This window comes from Cryptomeria japonica, chromosome 3 (genome assembly GCF_030272615.1).
Source record: "Cryptomeria japonica chromosome 3, Sugi_1.0, whole genome shotgun sequence".
Classification (NCBI taxonomy): Eukaryota; Viridiplantae; Streptophyta; class Pinopsida; order Cupressales; family Cupressaceae; genus Cryptomeria; species Cryptomeria japonica.
In genome coordinates, this window is record NC_081407.1 from 685,152,659 (window position 1) to 685,169,378 (window position 16,720).

General features: G+C 37.6%; 1 protein-coding gene across 1 annotated transcript in view; it reads left to right on the forward strand.

Moving 5' to 3' along the window:
* LOC131051115 (cytochrome P450 716B1-like) overlaps nucleotides 1-16,720 on the forward strand; it is a 126,259-nt gene that overhangs the window by 98,682 nt on the left and 10,857 nt on the right. The window contains exon 4 of the mRNA XM_059217639.1: nucleotides 16,279-16,385. Coding sequence (XP_059073622.1) covers nucleotides 16,279-16,385 — 107 coding nt within the window. The remainder of the gene's footprint in view (nucleotides 1-16,278; nucleotides 16,386-16,720) is intronic.

Below are 16,720 nucleotides of genomic sequence, written 5' to 3' on the forward strand. Positions count from 1 at the left end.
CTATCTATATCTCTCTATCTATCGACATTTCTCTTCCTTTATATCTCTCTATCTCTTCCTTTTTTTATCTCTCTCTTTACCCCTCTCTATCATTTTTTCTCCATCTCTTCATATATTTATCTTTGTCTTTACCTCTCTCTTTCTCTATATCTATTCATCTCCCTCTCGCTTTATTTCATTTTTTATCTCTATCATCCTCTCTCCATTTTAATATCTAGATATGTCTACCTCTTTCTATCCATCCTTGTCCTTTAGGTTTTCTCCCTCTCACTTCATACTCCTTAATATCTATATCTCTATTTATGTCCTTGTCCTTTAGTTATTTTCCCTCTCTTTAGTTCTTCATCTCTCTTCACCCTTATATCTCTCCTTATTTGAAAATTAGTATATATGGTCTCCTAATGGGTTATATCATGTCCTAAGGGGTTATAGAACATCATATGACCCCTTAGGACACAATATGACCCCTAACGACACCATATGGTCTCCTAAGGGGTCATATGGTGTCCTAAGGGGTCATGAAACACCATATGACCCTTTAAGACACAATAAGACCCCTAATGACACCATATGGTGTCCTAAGACACCAAGTGACCCCTTAGAACACCATACAACCCTAATGACAAAATGTGGCATCCTAAAGGGTCATATGGTGTCCTAAGGGTTCATAGGACACCATATGACCCCTTAGGACACCATACGACCCATAACACCATATAGTGTCCCAAGGGGTCATATGGTGTCCTAAGGGGTCATAGAACGCCATATGACCCATTAGGACACAATACAACCCATGACGACACCTAAGGGGTCATATAGTGTCCTAAGGGGTCATAGGACACCATATGACCCCTTAGAACACCATATGACCCCTTACGACACCATATGGTGTCCTAAGGGGTCATATGGTATCCTAAGGGGTCATATAACACCATATGACCCCTTATAACACAAGAAGACCCATAACGACATGATATGGTGTCCTAAGGGGTCATATGGTGTCAGGAGACACCATATGACCCCTTAGGACACAATATGATCCCTAACAATACCTAAGGGGTCATATTGTGTCCTAAGGGGTTATATGATGTCCTAGGAACCTTTAGGACATAATTTGACCCCTTAGCACACCATACAACCCCTAATGACACCATATGGTGTCCTAAGGGGTTGTAGGACACCATATGACCCCTCACAACACCTAAGGGGTCATATTGTGTCCTAAGGGGTCATAGGACACCATATGAACCCTAAAGACACTATATGGTGTCTTACGGGGTCATATTGTGTCCTGAGGGGTCATACGACACCATATGACCCCTAACGACACAAAATGACACTTAATGATACCTAAGGGGTCATATGGTTTTCTAAGGGGTCATAGGACACCATTTGACCCCTTAGCACCCCATATGACCCCTAATGACACCATATGGTGTCCTAAGGGGTCATAGAACACCATATGACCTCTTAGGACACCATATGATTCATAATGACATTATATGGTGTCATAAGGGGTCATGGAACACTATATGACCCCTTAGAGGACCATACAACCCATAACAACATAATATAGTGTCTTACAGGGTCATAGAACACCATATGACCCCTTAGAACACCATACGACCCATAACGACACCATGTGGTGTCTTAAGGGGTCATAAGACACAATATTACCCCTTAGGACATAATATGACCCATAACAACATCATATAGTGTCCTAAGGGGTCACAGGACACCATATGACCCCTTAGGACACCATATGACACCATACCACCCTTTACGACACCATATGGTTTCCTAAGGGGTCATATGGTGTTATGAGACACCATATGACTCCTTAGGATACAATATGACCCCTAATGATACCTAAGGGGTCATATGGTGTCCGAAGGGGTTATATGATGTCCTAGGAACCTTTAGAACACAATATGACCCCTTAGCACACCATACAACCCCTAACGACACCATATGGTGTCCTAAGGAGTCGTAGGACACCATATAACCCGTTAGGACACAATATGACCCCTAACAACACCTAAGGGGTCATATTATGTCGTAATGGGTCATAGGACACCATATGACCTTGTCCTATGACCCCTAAGGACACTGTGTCGTGTACTAAGGGGTCATATTGTGTCCTAAAGAGTCATAGGACACCATATGACCCCTTAGCACGCCATATGACCCCTAATGACACCATATGGTGTCCTAAGGGATCATATGGTGTCCTAAGGGGTCATATAACACCATATAACCCCTTAGGACACTATACAACACATAATGACACCATATGGTGTCCTAAGGGGTCATAGGACACCATATGACCCCTTAGGAGACCATACGACCTATAGCAAAGTAATATGGTGTCCTAGAAGGTCATAGAACACCATATGACCCCTTAGAACACCATACGACCCATAACAACACAATGTGGTGTCCTAAGGGGTCATAAGACACAATATGACCCCTTAGGACATAATATGACCCCTAACAATGTCATATAGTGTCCTAAGGGGTCATACAAAACCATATGACCCCTTAGAACACCATATGACCCTTTACAAAACCATATGGTGTCTTAAGGGGTCATATGATATCCTAAGGGGTCAACCACCCTTAGAACACCATATGGCCCCTTAGAACACAAGAAGACCCATAACGATGCGATATGGTGTCCTAAGGGGTCATATGGTGTCACGAGACACCATATGACCCCTTAGGACACAATATGACCCCTAACGATATCTAAGGGGTCATATGGTGTCCTGAGAGGTTATATGATGTCCTAGGAATCTTTAGGACACAATATGACCCCTTAGCACACCATACAATCCCAAATGACACCATATGGTGTCCTAAGGGGTTGTAGGACACTATATGACCCGTTAGGACACAATATGACCCCTAACAACACCTAAGGGGTCATATTGTGTCCCAAGGGGTCATAGGACACCATATGACCCCTAACAACACAAAATGACGCCTAACGATACCTAAGGGGTCATATGATGTTCTAAAGGGTCATAAAACACCATATGACCCCTTAGCACACCATACGACCCTTAATGACACCATATGGTGTCCTAAGGGGTCATAGAACACCATATGACCCCTTAGGACACCATACAATGCATAATGAAACCATATGGTGTCCTAAGGGATCATAGGACACCATATGACCCCTTAGGAGACCATACCACCCATAACAACATAAAAATGGTGTCCTAAGGGGTCATAGAACACCATATGACCCCTTAGAACACCATACGACCCATAACGACACCATGTGGTGTCCTAAGGGGTCATAAGACACAATATAACCCCTTAGGACATAATATGTCCCCTAACAACATCATATAGTGTCCTAAGGGGTCATAGGACACCATATGACCCCTTAGGACACAATACGACCCCTTAGGACATAAAATAAACCCTAATGATACCTAAGGGGTCATAAGACACCATACGACACATAACAACACCAAATGGTATCCTAAGGTGTCATATGGTGTCCTAAGGTATCATAGGACACCATATGACCCCTTAGGACATCGTACGACCCATAACACCATATAGTATCCCAAGCATATGGTGTCCTAAGGGGTCATACGACACTATATGACCCATTAGGACACAATAAGACCCCTGATGACACCTAATGGGTCATATAGTGTCCTAAGGGTTTATAGCACACCATATGACCCCTTAGGACACCATACGACTCCTTGTGACACCATATGGTGTCCCAAGGGGTCATATGGTATCCTAAGGGGTCATATAATGTCCTAAGGGGTCATATGGTGTCCTAAGGGGTTATAGAACACCATATGACCCCTTAGGACACCAAAAGACCCATAACGACACCATATGATGTCCTAAGGGGTCATATGGTGTCCTAAAGGGTCATGGGACACCATATGACCTCTTAGGACATAGTATGAGCCCTAACAAAACCTAATGGATCATATGGTGTCTAAGGGGTCATACAACGTCTTGTGACCCCTTAGGACACAATATGACCCCTTAGCACACCATACAACCCCCAACGACACCATATGGTGTCCTAAGGGGTCATATGGTGTCCTAAGGGGTCATAGGATACCATATGACCCCTTAACACACCCTACGACCCCTAACGACACCATATGGTGTCTTAAAGGTGCATATAACACCATATGACCCCTTAGGACACCATAAGACTTATAACAACATCATATGGTGTCCTAAAGGTTCATGAGACACCATATGACCCTTTAGGACACCATACAATGCATAATGACACCATATGGTGTCCTAAGGGGTCATATGGTGTCCTAAGGGGTCATAGGACACCATATGACCCCTTAAGAGACTATACGACCCATAATAACATAATATGGTATCTTAAGGGGTCATAGAACACCATATGACCCCTTAGAACACCACATGACCCATAACAACACCATGTGGTGTCCTAAGGGGTCATAAGACACAATATGACCCTTTAGAACATAATATGACCCCTAACGATATCATATAATGTCCTAAGGGGTCATAGGACACCATATAACCCCATAGGACACAATACAACCCCTTAGGACATAACATAAACCCCAACGACACCTAAGGGGTCATAGGACACCATATGACTCCTTAGCACAACATACGACCCCTAACGAAACCATAGGGTGTCCTAAGGGGTCATATGGTATCCTAAGGGGTCATATAATATCATATGACCCCTTAGGACACCATATGATACATAAAAACACCAAATGGTGTCCTAAGGGGTCATAGGACACCATATGACCTCTTAGGACATCATACAACCCATAGCACCATATAGTGTCCCAAGGGGTCATATGGTGTCCTAAGGGGTCATAGGACACCATACGACCCATTAAAACACAATACGACCCTTGACAACACCTAAGGGGTCATATAGTATCCTAAGGGGTCATAGGACACCATATGACCCTTTAGGACACCATAGGACCCCTTACGACACCATATGGTGTCCTAAGGGTTCATATGGTATCCTGAGGGGTAATATAACACCGTATGACCCCTTGGAACACAAGAAGACCCATAACGACATGATATGGTGTCCTAAGGGGTCACATGGTGTCACGAGCCACCCTATGACCCCTTAGGACATAATATGGCCCCTAATGATACCTAAGGGGTCATGTGGTGTCTCAGGGGGTTATATGATGCTATATGAAGGGGTCGTATGGTGTCCTAAGGGGTCATAGGATACCATATGACCCCTTAGGATACCATACAATCCATGATGACACCATATGGTGTCCTAAGGGGTCATATGACACCATACATGACCCCTTAGGACACAATATGACCCCTAACGACACCTTAGGTGTCATATGGTGTCCTCAGTGGTCATATGATATCTTATGACCCCTTAGCACACCATACAAACCCTAACGATACTATATGGTGTCCTAAGGGGTCATAGGATACCATATGACCCCTTAGGACACCATACAACCCATAACAACACCATGTAGTGTTTTAATGATTCATATGGTGTCCTAAGAGATCATAGGACACCATATGACCCTTTAAGACACAATATGAACCCTTAGCACACCATATGACCCCTAACAACATCATATGGTGTCCTAAGGGTTCATAGGAAACCATATGACTTATTAGGACACAATATGAGCCCTAACGACACCTAAGGGGTCATATGGTAAAGTTAGAGGTAAGGATAGGTATGACAAAGAGATGACATTTGGGGAAGATAGAATTAGAGAGAGTTGGGGGTAATTAGGTGTTGGGAGGAGAGGGGGAATGGGAAAGTATCAATAAAGGGAGAGAGGGAGAGATGAGGAGAGAGGTTCAAAGAGAGAGGTCTAGAGAGAAGGTAATTAGGGGAAGGGGAGTGGGGAGAGAGGGAGGGAGTATCAACAAAGGAAGAGGGGGGAGAGATGGGGAAAGAGCCCCCTGACTACCCTCTCTAATCCATATCTTTGTTAATACTTCCCTCTTCCCTCTACTCTCACTAATTATCCTCTCTCTATCACTCTCTTCACCTCTCTCCACATCTCTCCCTCTCTCCTTTTGTTGATACTTACTCTTCTCCCTCTCTTCTTGTCCGATAATTACACCCAATTCTCTCTCACATTATTTATTTCCCTCAATTACCCTCTATCACCTCTCTCCTCCTATGGGTTTATAGATACTTCCCTCTCCCCCTCTCCCCACCCCCTAATTACTCTCTATGTCTCTCTTCACCTCTGTCCCCATCTCTCTTCTCTCTTTGTTGATACTTTCCCCTCTCCCCCTCTCCTCCTACCCCCCAATAATCTCAAACTCTCCCTCTCATTCTCTCTTCACCCCAATCACCCCCTCCCTCTCTGATCAAAAGAAAATTTCAAAATATTATTATATATTTCCTTAGCTTTTCTATATGTTAGTAAATGGCATTTTTGAAGGCCTTCATGGCAATTTTAGCCCTTGAAAGAACATGGCAAGGCACGTTCTTTTAGATTTTCACCTAAAACTCTTGGAGACCTTTCCAATGAGTTAAACGGCTCATAATTTTGAGTCATGTGTAGAAAGTTATGCCTAGTTAAAGTTAGGACAAATTTTATATAGCTTTTTGAAAAATTACATAGTTTTAGATTTTATTATGTAAATAAACCTGATATGACTGTTGGTTTTTCGATTGTCAAGGAGTTTTTGGTGACCCTTGGAATCCCTTGGACTACTATATGTTGTATTTTTGAATTGAATACAATACTTTTTGGATTGCTTCAATTCTGTATTATCTTGTTCATCCACATTACCGCAGGTTCTCACTTAGGTGTTGTTGTCTGAATCCATAATTTGGATCAGTGGTATCAGAGAAAGTTCACTCTTGTATGTCATATTACACGTGATCAACATATCAAATATTGGGGTTGGAAACAAGGAATCCTTCAAACTACCTTCCTTTGAGACGCACACGATCGCATATGGCTAAGTTGTAGACCGATGAAGACATTAAAGCATTGGTTGCAAATGCATTAACAAAACAACAAGAAGAAATGATGGAGAAGTTCAAGCAGATGCTGGAAAGTCGTGGGTCACCTACAAACCCACCATTCAAGGTGCAAGTGAATTTCAATATACCCACCATTAAAGGAATGATTGATGTAGATGTTGTTGATGACTAGGTTTCAAAACTGGAAAGATATTTCTCTGTCAACCAGTTCTCAGATGAAGAGAAAATAACTTTCACTCTTCTCAAAGCTAAAAATCATGTGAAAGATTCTTGGGAATCGAAGTTAGCAACCAAGGCAATAGAAATGGGCACTACGTTCATCTTTGATAAAAAACCCACATAGGGAGAATTCATGGAGCACGTAAAGGAAGAATATTTTTCTGTAGATACATATGAACAAAAATATATGCAATGGCAATTGCTTCGACAAAAGAAAGACCAAACTGTTCAAGAATATACTAATATGTTTCATGCTTTAACAGCAAAACTTGGCATCAAAAATTGTGAGAAGCATCGAGTTTTAAAATATCAGAGTGGACTCCATAGGTATATCCAAACCGAAATGGAATTCCTGAACATAGAGAGTTTACCCGGTGCATATAAATTTGCTACAAAAATTGAGGAGAAATTCAAACAGAAAGGAAGGAGGGATAACTTCGGAAATAACAGATGGAAGAGCTCCGAGGAATCTCCTCCCAATTCACCAATGAAAAAGGCATGGGGTATGAAGAAGACACAAGAGAACAATATGTGGTGTGAATTCCATAAGAGTCCCTCTCACAACACAAAAGATTGTAGAACCATAAAAAGTTTAATGATGGAGACAGATGAGGACAAAGAAGAACCTCAAGTGGCAGAATCTTGTCCAAAAGAAAGTCATGAGTAGGTCATTGAGGCTGATCCATACGCAACGGTAGCTACTACAAAGATATTGCCCCGGGAGGATGAGGAGAGATTGCTTCACTCACAGATGTGGGTCAGAGGAAAATCCCTACACTTTATTGTTGATAGTGGAAGTCAAAAGAACCTAATATTAGCAGAGACTGTAAAAAGATTGAATCTAAAAACAACAGCACATCTGCAACCCTATTCTATGGGATGGGTAAGTCAAGGGAGAGATATCCAAGTGCACCAGCTCAGTGTTGCATTTCCTACTCTATAAAGCCTTTCAAAGATGAAGTAATTTGTGATGTGGATCCTTTAGATGTTTGTGATGTTTTGTTAGGAAAACCATATATGTACCAACGCCATGGTGTCTATGAATCCAGACCTCGCAGTGTGACAATCATATTAGGTGAGTAGAAATACTGAATACCAGAGGTAAGCCCTACATACACTACCTCTTTGATTAGAGCTAAGCAAGGTAGGAGGCTGGTTGTCAAAACAGGAACATTCATATTATTAATGATTCATTCTGAAGAAGAAAGGAAGTTTGTATATAATTCCAATGACATCACAAACACCACAACACAGCAGAAAAGATCAATGGACCAAATTTTGATAAAATATGAGAATTTGTTTAAGTTGCCAATTGGGGTACCTACACACTACCAAGTAAGACACACTATTGGTTTGATACCAGGAACTCCATTGCCTAATGATCCAATCTATCGTAGATCAATATTAGGAAATGATGAAACTAAGAGGCAAATACAAGAATTGATTGAGAGAGGACATATTCGTCCAAGTGCATCACCCTGTGGCAGTCCCATGGTTCTGGCAAAGAAAAAGGATGAAATCTTGGAGCATACCAATAAGAAATATAAGGAGAGACATGATGAGTATCGCACTAATAATTTTCATGTCGGGGACAAGGTGTGGCTGCATATTTAGAAGGAACTCTTGAAGCCATATTTTCCTCCACTATTAGATGTTGCAGAAACAATTTCCACTACAGAATTGAATCCAGGTGCAACTTCTCCATTCCAATATGATCATATTGTGGACATCATGGTGAAAACACTCAAACAACAACAGATTTATCTAGACAAAGTGGTTCAAACAGGGTAGATCACTCAACAAGGAAAGTGGTTTACCAAGGAGAAGCTTCGGCTCCATTTCCCTCATCTCATTTAGAGTATTGATGCAATGGAGCCCATTTCTCTTCAAGGGGGGAGTAATGATCAAAAGAAAATTTGAAAATATTATTATATATTTCCTTAGTTTTTCTATATGTTAGTAAATGGCATTTTTGAAGGCCTTCGGGGCATTTTTAGCCTAAAGAACATGGTAAGGCATGTTCTTTCATATTTTCTCCTACAACTCTTGGAGACCTTTCCAATGAGTTAAACGGCTCGTAATTTCGAGTCCTGTGCAGAAAGTTATGCCTAGTTAAAGTTAGGACAAATTTTATATAGTTTTTTGAAAAATTACATAGTTTTAGATTTTATTATGTAAATAAACCTGATATGACTGTTGGTTTTTCGATTCTCAAGGAGTTGTTGGTGACCCTTGGAATCCCTTTAACTACTATATGTTGTATTTTTGAATTGAATACAATACTTTTTGGCTTACTTCAATTCTATATTATCTTATTCATCCACAACACCGCAGGTTCTCACTTAGGTGTTGTCGTCCGAATCCATAATTTGGATCACTCTCTCTCTTCTCCTTCCACCTAATTACCTATAGCTCTCTCTCTCACACTCTCCCTTCCCCCCAATTAATATCTCCTTCTCACCTCTCTCCCCCTCTCCTTTTTTTGATACTTCCCTACACCTCTCCTTGTCCCCTTTGAATTTTGTTGCTAGAGATGAGAAGGAAATGCAAAGAGACTAGTCTAGATCTTAGGGAAGAGAGAGTGACATAGAGGAGGAAATTATGAAGAGGTAGAAATATAAGCACCTTGTAGAGCTTGAGAGATTGAATGAGGTATTCATTGATAGTTAAAGATATAGGTCTAGAGAGAGATGTATAAATATGGACAAAAGAAAGGGAGGAAGAAACAAATAGGTGGAGTGATAGGTTTAGGAGAGAGAGGTGGAGCAAGGAACAAACATAGATAACATGGTTTATCAAAATTTATCGAACTCAATAAAATTCATAAATTTTCTATTATTAATTAATTACTTATTTAGTTTATTTTGAGATGATTGTTACAAAAATTCATGCAATAGGGAAATCATATGAAAAAGTCATGAGTTTTTTATGTTTTAAAAATGAAGGATGAATTTAAATGAATTATAATTATTTTTTAAAACAAATAATTGAAAATATACCTATTACATATCATATATCTCTTAATTACCTTTCCAATGCCTGTAAAAAATAAAAAATTTGATATAAAACGCAAAAGTTATGCCCAATTTACTAAAATTTATTTTTTTATTTTTTCAAAAACGGATATCCTATTTTAACAGATATCCGATTTTATCAGATGTCCAATTTTAAAACATAAATTTTTTCCTCTATATTTTGGTTAGGGTTTTCTTTGGGATTTGGCTTGGAAGTGACAAGCTTGGAAAGTCAACTGTAAAAACGTGTTTTTCAGTATTCCTTGATTTTCCAAACTTTACACTGGTGGCTCACAACTTTTTTTATAGCCAAAATTGATAAAATGAAAAGGGTTTTTTAAGGATGTTCTCATCTTTCCAACAATATAAGGATTGTCTTATTTCAACTTTAATAAATAATTATTATTTATTTTCTAATTGAATCTGACAAAAGTCTTGATTGATAGACCGATTGAAAAATACTCATAACTTTCAAACCGCATAACATTTTTTGAATCTGAAACATGCGCCACATCCTATGCTTCATCTACTATAGGGAAAAAATTTTAAAAATTGAATTTCATAAGTTTTTGACCAAGTTAAGGTGGTTAGACGTAGGAGTTTCTGAATTTATGAAAAGCTGTAGTAAAAAATTCATAAATAATTATTTACTTTATAAAAAAATATGTGTCACATCCGGACATGAGTCTAATACTTATATTATAAATCTTATAAAAAAATATTATGATTGGTTGTAATTAGGGTGGTCAGACATACACCTACTTCTTATCTTTTTCCTAAAATTTTTGTACCACTGCATTGAAATTTGAAATTTTTCAAATAGGATTTTTTTTTTTTTTAAAAACTAGTAGCTTAGAAACTACATTCAATTTTATATAGATTCTCTTCTTACATATTTTAAAAATAATGTTCATAATTTATTCAATTTTTCATGTCAAGTTGCATAACTCTGATTTTTTGAAATTTCATTGCCACTTAAGGGCCTATTTAGGCACACCATGATCCTGCACATACCCATAATGGAAACAAAAGGGGGGCATCTTGACTCTTAGAATCAATAGATAAATTTATAGAATGACTTGTGACAGTTGTTCTAGATAAATCTACAAATTTGGCAACTTTTTTGGGTTCCCTCCCTGTGGGAAGAAACTTCAAGATCTTTGCTTCCACACCAAAACTATAGAGGGAAAGAAAGGAAAGCTTATAATTTTTGAATCACAAACTATAATAGGGCCTAGTGTACATGAAGGGGTAATGAATTAGTTGCATAGCTTCATAATCTTGGTCAAGATCAATTATCTCTTAGAAGGAGGTGCATGTTAAAACAAGAAGTGAAGATTCCAAGTGAATTTTTTGTTGAGTGAGGGGATCCAATATTAGCTCAATTTATGCTATAGTGGGTTTGAAACTTGGTTCTTGTAAGTATGATTGATATTTTTGTCTTTGATCTAGCAACTGCATTAATTATTTTGTGTTCGGCATTGCCTCATCTAGGAGAAAAGGAGAATGGAGCCCAAATTGGACTAATTTCTTAATATGGCTACTTATATGAGCTACAAAGAGCTCAAGAGTATTGATAAATTCTTTTCTCCTGAGAGATGATGCATTGTATTTAGTGTATTCATTGGCCCTCTTTGCAACTAACCTTTCATCATTGATGCCAACATAAACCAAGGAGTCATTATTTGCCACATAATTTTTTTATCAGTGACTTAGATTCGGTCATCTTAGGAATAATATTTTGCAATATTTTCTCAACTATATTTCCAACCTTTTTTGCCATTTTTTTATCACCTACAATGAACTAAAAAGTTGGATGCAAGGAGGCAATGGAGGTCTTGAGTTTCTCCCAGTAAGATATATATATAATTATTGAAGCATGGGGAGAAAATTAGTTTTTTGGGCTAAGGAAGCTAAGGCAACCTACGAATGTTGCATCTACAAGTTTTGATCTTCAATCTCTTTATACAATCTACTAACTTTTGCTAGAGAGGCAACATTTTCTAGTTGGGACTTAGCCAACTCTTGATTCCTTATTTGCAAAGAAAGCTCCATCATTTCCTTATTCCATTTCTCATATTCTATTAATGATCGGGGATCTTGTTATTCCTTTTGAAGTTGGACTAACTAACCTTCTACCAATTCTTTAGCACTCATCCCTCTTCCTATTTGGGCCTTCATGTCAGGTTTCTCTTTAGCAGTCGTATACTCAATTTGATGCCTTCGTATTACCTCATTCTCCTTCTCTTGGAGTTGTTGACTCAAATCTTTTCTTTCTTTTCTTTTAGTGGCATTCACACCGTCAAATTATTTTGTTTAGTCTGAAGCCTTATTTTATACAAAATATTCTCCTCAAGTGATGTTGATGATCTTTCTTTGCATTCCTTTCTTAAATCTTAATTTGTAGGCCTTTTTCCCTTATTTTATCTTCTTTCCTTTTGAACATGGAATCCATATTCAATAACTTTGTCTCTAACTTGGCCTACTTTTTGCTCAGCTTGAGGAAACTGAAAGTAACCACTTTTTGAGTTTCTTCCGTAAATTCAACTTTATCTTGGGGGTGGTCTAATCTCATGTTAGTTCTAATGGCATGCACCATGTAATATTTTGATTGCATCTACCCTTCTAGTTTTTTTATAATGTGGATCTCTATTGCAATCCTAATTATTTGATGATCCTCATTGAAAATGGTCTCCATTTTTTAACTAGATAGTTGAGCTACATCTTTTTCTTTTCTTTTAAATATTTTATCTTCTTGAGATTGTTTATATTCTTGTGCTTTATTATCCCACACGATTGGGGAACTCATATACTATCCTACAAAAGGAGCACCTGGAGGCAGACCAATAGGAAACTGGATGGTAGGGGCTTGCCTTTTCACTTCAAGTGAAGTGATTTTTTGGAAACTCAAGGATTTCGAGGAAATTTGTGGGATGTTTTGCAAAGTGATTATTGTCCCTAGAGAACCAAAAATATCAAATGAGGAAGAGAAAGGACTTGACAAGAAAAAGGGTGAGGTTGACACAACTTGCATAGAGACAGGAATCATTTTCATGGACGTGAATTATGGGATAGGGGTTTGTGCAAACACCTAAGTGGTAGCTATAACTATAGAAGATAGTTTACTAATGTCGGGAAAAGGTGAAACCTACAATGTAGGTTTGAATGCCTCAGAGGTCTTGGCTAGTGACACATTTGCAAAAGCTAACGCTTTGGAAAAACCTTCTGTGGTGAGGAAAGCATCAAATCTTGAAACAAACATGGGCGTAGAGCGATTGACCAAAGATTGAGTAGAAGGCAGAAGAGGGAGAGAAAAACTTACTTGTGCCAAAGAAACCATAGGAACTTGTGTGGCAAAAATTATGACTTCTTCATCCTTATAGTCTTTGAAATATTTAGGATTTACTTTTCATCTCCTTTTCCTTTTCTCTAAAAATTTTTCTATTGGAGAACATTCAAATTTGGGGTGCACACTTTGAATCAGTTTAGGGTTTCTATGATAATTATTGGACTTTCTATTTGAGCTACAATGGGTTCTATAAGCATTTGCACTTGTGGAAGTCTGAAGACTAGTCCTTGTTTCGGTATTCTCTCTTCTTGTTCTTATTCAATCACATGAACATTTCCTTCCCCTTCTAGATTATCAAAAGATGTTGAATGCCCCTCTTCCCATTTTCTATCAAATGCATCATCTAAATCATTATCTTCGATTTGGTTTCTTCACTCCAATCCCAATCCCTTAATTACTTATTCAAACCTAGGGGTATTTTGCGAGAAATTTGGTAGTGTCTTTCACTGTATAACTCAATTTTTCCAAAAAACTAAGTGTATAATTTAGTATTTCCAAAAAATAACGTATTTTAATGCATTTAATTAATTAAATTAATGAAACATTAGCAATAATAAATTCTTGAGTGACATAACTACTATTGCATATAACTAACACATAAATATTCATGTCGTGACAAAAGAAACATTATCCTCTGCATGAATATACTTCGTTTCTAAGCCCGCCTGATGAGTTTTCCTATGGATTCAAATGGAATTAGAGTAAATAATGAAATGATTAACCTGGCCTCTATGAGAAATCCATGCAAAATAATAACTCATTATAGCTATGTTTTAAAAGGATGTGGAGAACAATCAAAACTAAATTCAATAGTATGAAAAGTATTGTTCTACTGTATTTGAATTTGGTTTTAGGAGAGGATAAGCAATAGAGAGAATCCACATAACAATGTCCTAGGTAAGTAAAAATTACTAGGTACTGAAAAATTCAAATTTCTATTGTAAGAGTATATGAAAGGGAAAAAGCTATATTTGCAAACATTAATATTGTTAGGTAGCCTTTTTAATTAAATAAATAATTATCATAAAAATATTTAGTTGAAATTTGGTAACATTTATTTTGAAAAGATTAATAGTATCCATAGCATTCTTTTTTAAAACTTAATATTGTTGGTAACATTCATTTTATTTATATATTTATTTATTTGAAGTGTCCCCAATTAAATTTAGCACCAACCACTTTTGACAATAAATAAATAATTAACAATATGTTAAGAAACTAGGTAAAGTTATCAATACCATTGGTAGAATTCATTTTCAAACTTTCTAATTATCAATATTATTTTGAACATGGACACTAAAATTAAAATTTTGTAACATTCATTTTTAAAAGTTAATATTTTTAGTAACATTAATTTTCAAAAAATCAATATTGTTGGTAACATTAGTTTTATTTATTTATTTAGTTCACTTTCAATAATAAGTAAAAATAAAGAAGCTGAGGTGAATAATGCTAAACTTCATCATTAGTAACACTTGCCTATTAATCATTAACAACAATATTTATTAGTACTTTTGTTAATTCGTTATTATTCAATTGTTTCTCCACCAATTAGACCTACAGATTTTTGGTTATATATATATATAAAATTAAGATGCGTGATTTTTTATTTTTTAAATGATAGAAATTAATTTTATTTTTAGGTACTTTAACATAATATTTGGTATGTTTAAATTTTCTTATGAAATTTATTTTACACATCCACCAAACAAATATTTAACAATTAAATTTGACTCTATATGTAATTCTTTTATATATATATATATATATATATACATGTGTGTGTGTGTGTGTTTGTGTGTGTGTGTGTGTGTGTGTGTGTGTGTGTGTGTGTGTGTGTGTGTGTGTGTGTGTGTGTGTGTGTGAGAGAGAGAGAGAGAGAGAGAGAGAGAGAGAGAGAAAACATAAACTAATAATATAATTTTAGTTATCCTCATATGCAATAAATTATTTTTAAATAATAAAAATAATATAATATCTAGAATAACAATATATTATTTATTGTAAATTTTTTTATATTAGAAATCGAGAGTTCAAATAGGAGACGAAGAGTTTATACAAAAATTAGAGGGGCAGAGGGTCGGGCCTCAACCGCCAAACTGGTAAACCAGGGAGAGAGCTATATACAGTTATCTGCTAATCATATCAAAAAGAAAAAAAAAGGGACGCAGCAGAGTCGAGCACTACTGGAGAACCTCATCCTAGTCCTCCAACCAAGTGGTCCAACCTTGAACTCCTTCCATCCAAACCACCTTCTTTCTGGCTAGGATCTGGGAGCACATCTCTATCCTGTTGAAGGGAGGGGGCCTGCTGTCCTGGAGATCCTTTATCAGCTTTTTTACTCCCTTGTCAAAGGAGGTCTGATTCTCTGCAATCTTGGCCCATTCATACCCATCTTGCATCTAATAGACAAACATGGTAGCTCTGCCATCTTTGAGGAATCGCAGGAGCTTGTTTCTCTTGATGTTCATCAGAAAACAGACCTGCACAACAATTTTGTAATGTGTGAATTTTTTTAAAAACCCAGTACGTTCCCTTGTAATACCTTGGAACTTCTCCTCATTCCTAAGTTTCCAAATAAACCAGAGAATGTAAGAAGATAGAATTTGCCAAACAAGGTTAGTATCCTTTCTCAGTCCTTGAATAAAACTAGTAACTATATCAAGAGTGTAAATATATTCTGTAATAGATATTCCAAACAGCAGCCAAATTTCTCTAGTAAACGGGCAGTCAAAGAAGATGTGGCGCGTGGCCTCAGGCTTTCTGTAGACAAAACAAAGATCATATGCAGCCGATTTATTCCTTACAGGTAGTCTATCCAATATAAGCTGCCATCTAAAGCATTTGATCTTAGGGGGGATGGGGGACCGCCAGAGCTTCTCAAAGGTTTTCTGCCAAGTTTGGGGGGTGTGGTTGGTATACCACAAAGTGTTGATATGCTTGATCACTGAGGTGTCGCTATTGAGCAAGGTATAGATAGACTTGGCTTTGATCTTGGGGAGGGCAAAGCCATTTTTTCCAAAGGAATGTAAGGTACCTATGGGCGTCAACTTGGGCGTCTTAGGGAGATTAAGGGGAGTGCAAGCAGTTTTGATCATGTTGTAGGTCTTCTTATGCGAAGCAGGGAGATCGTATTAATTTATT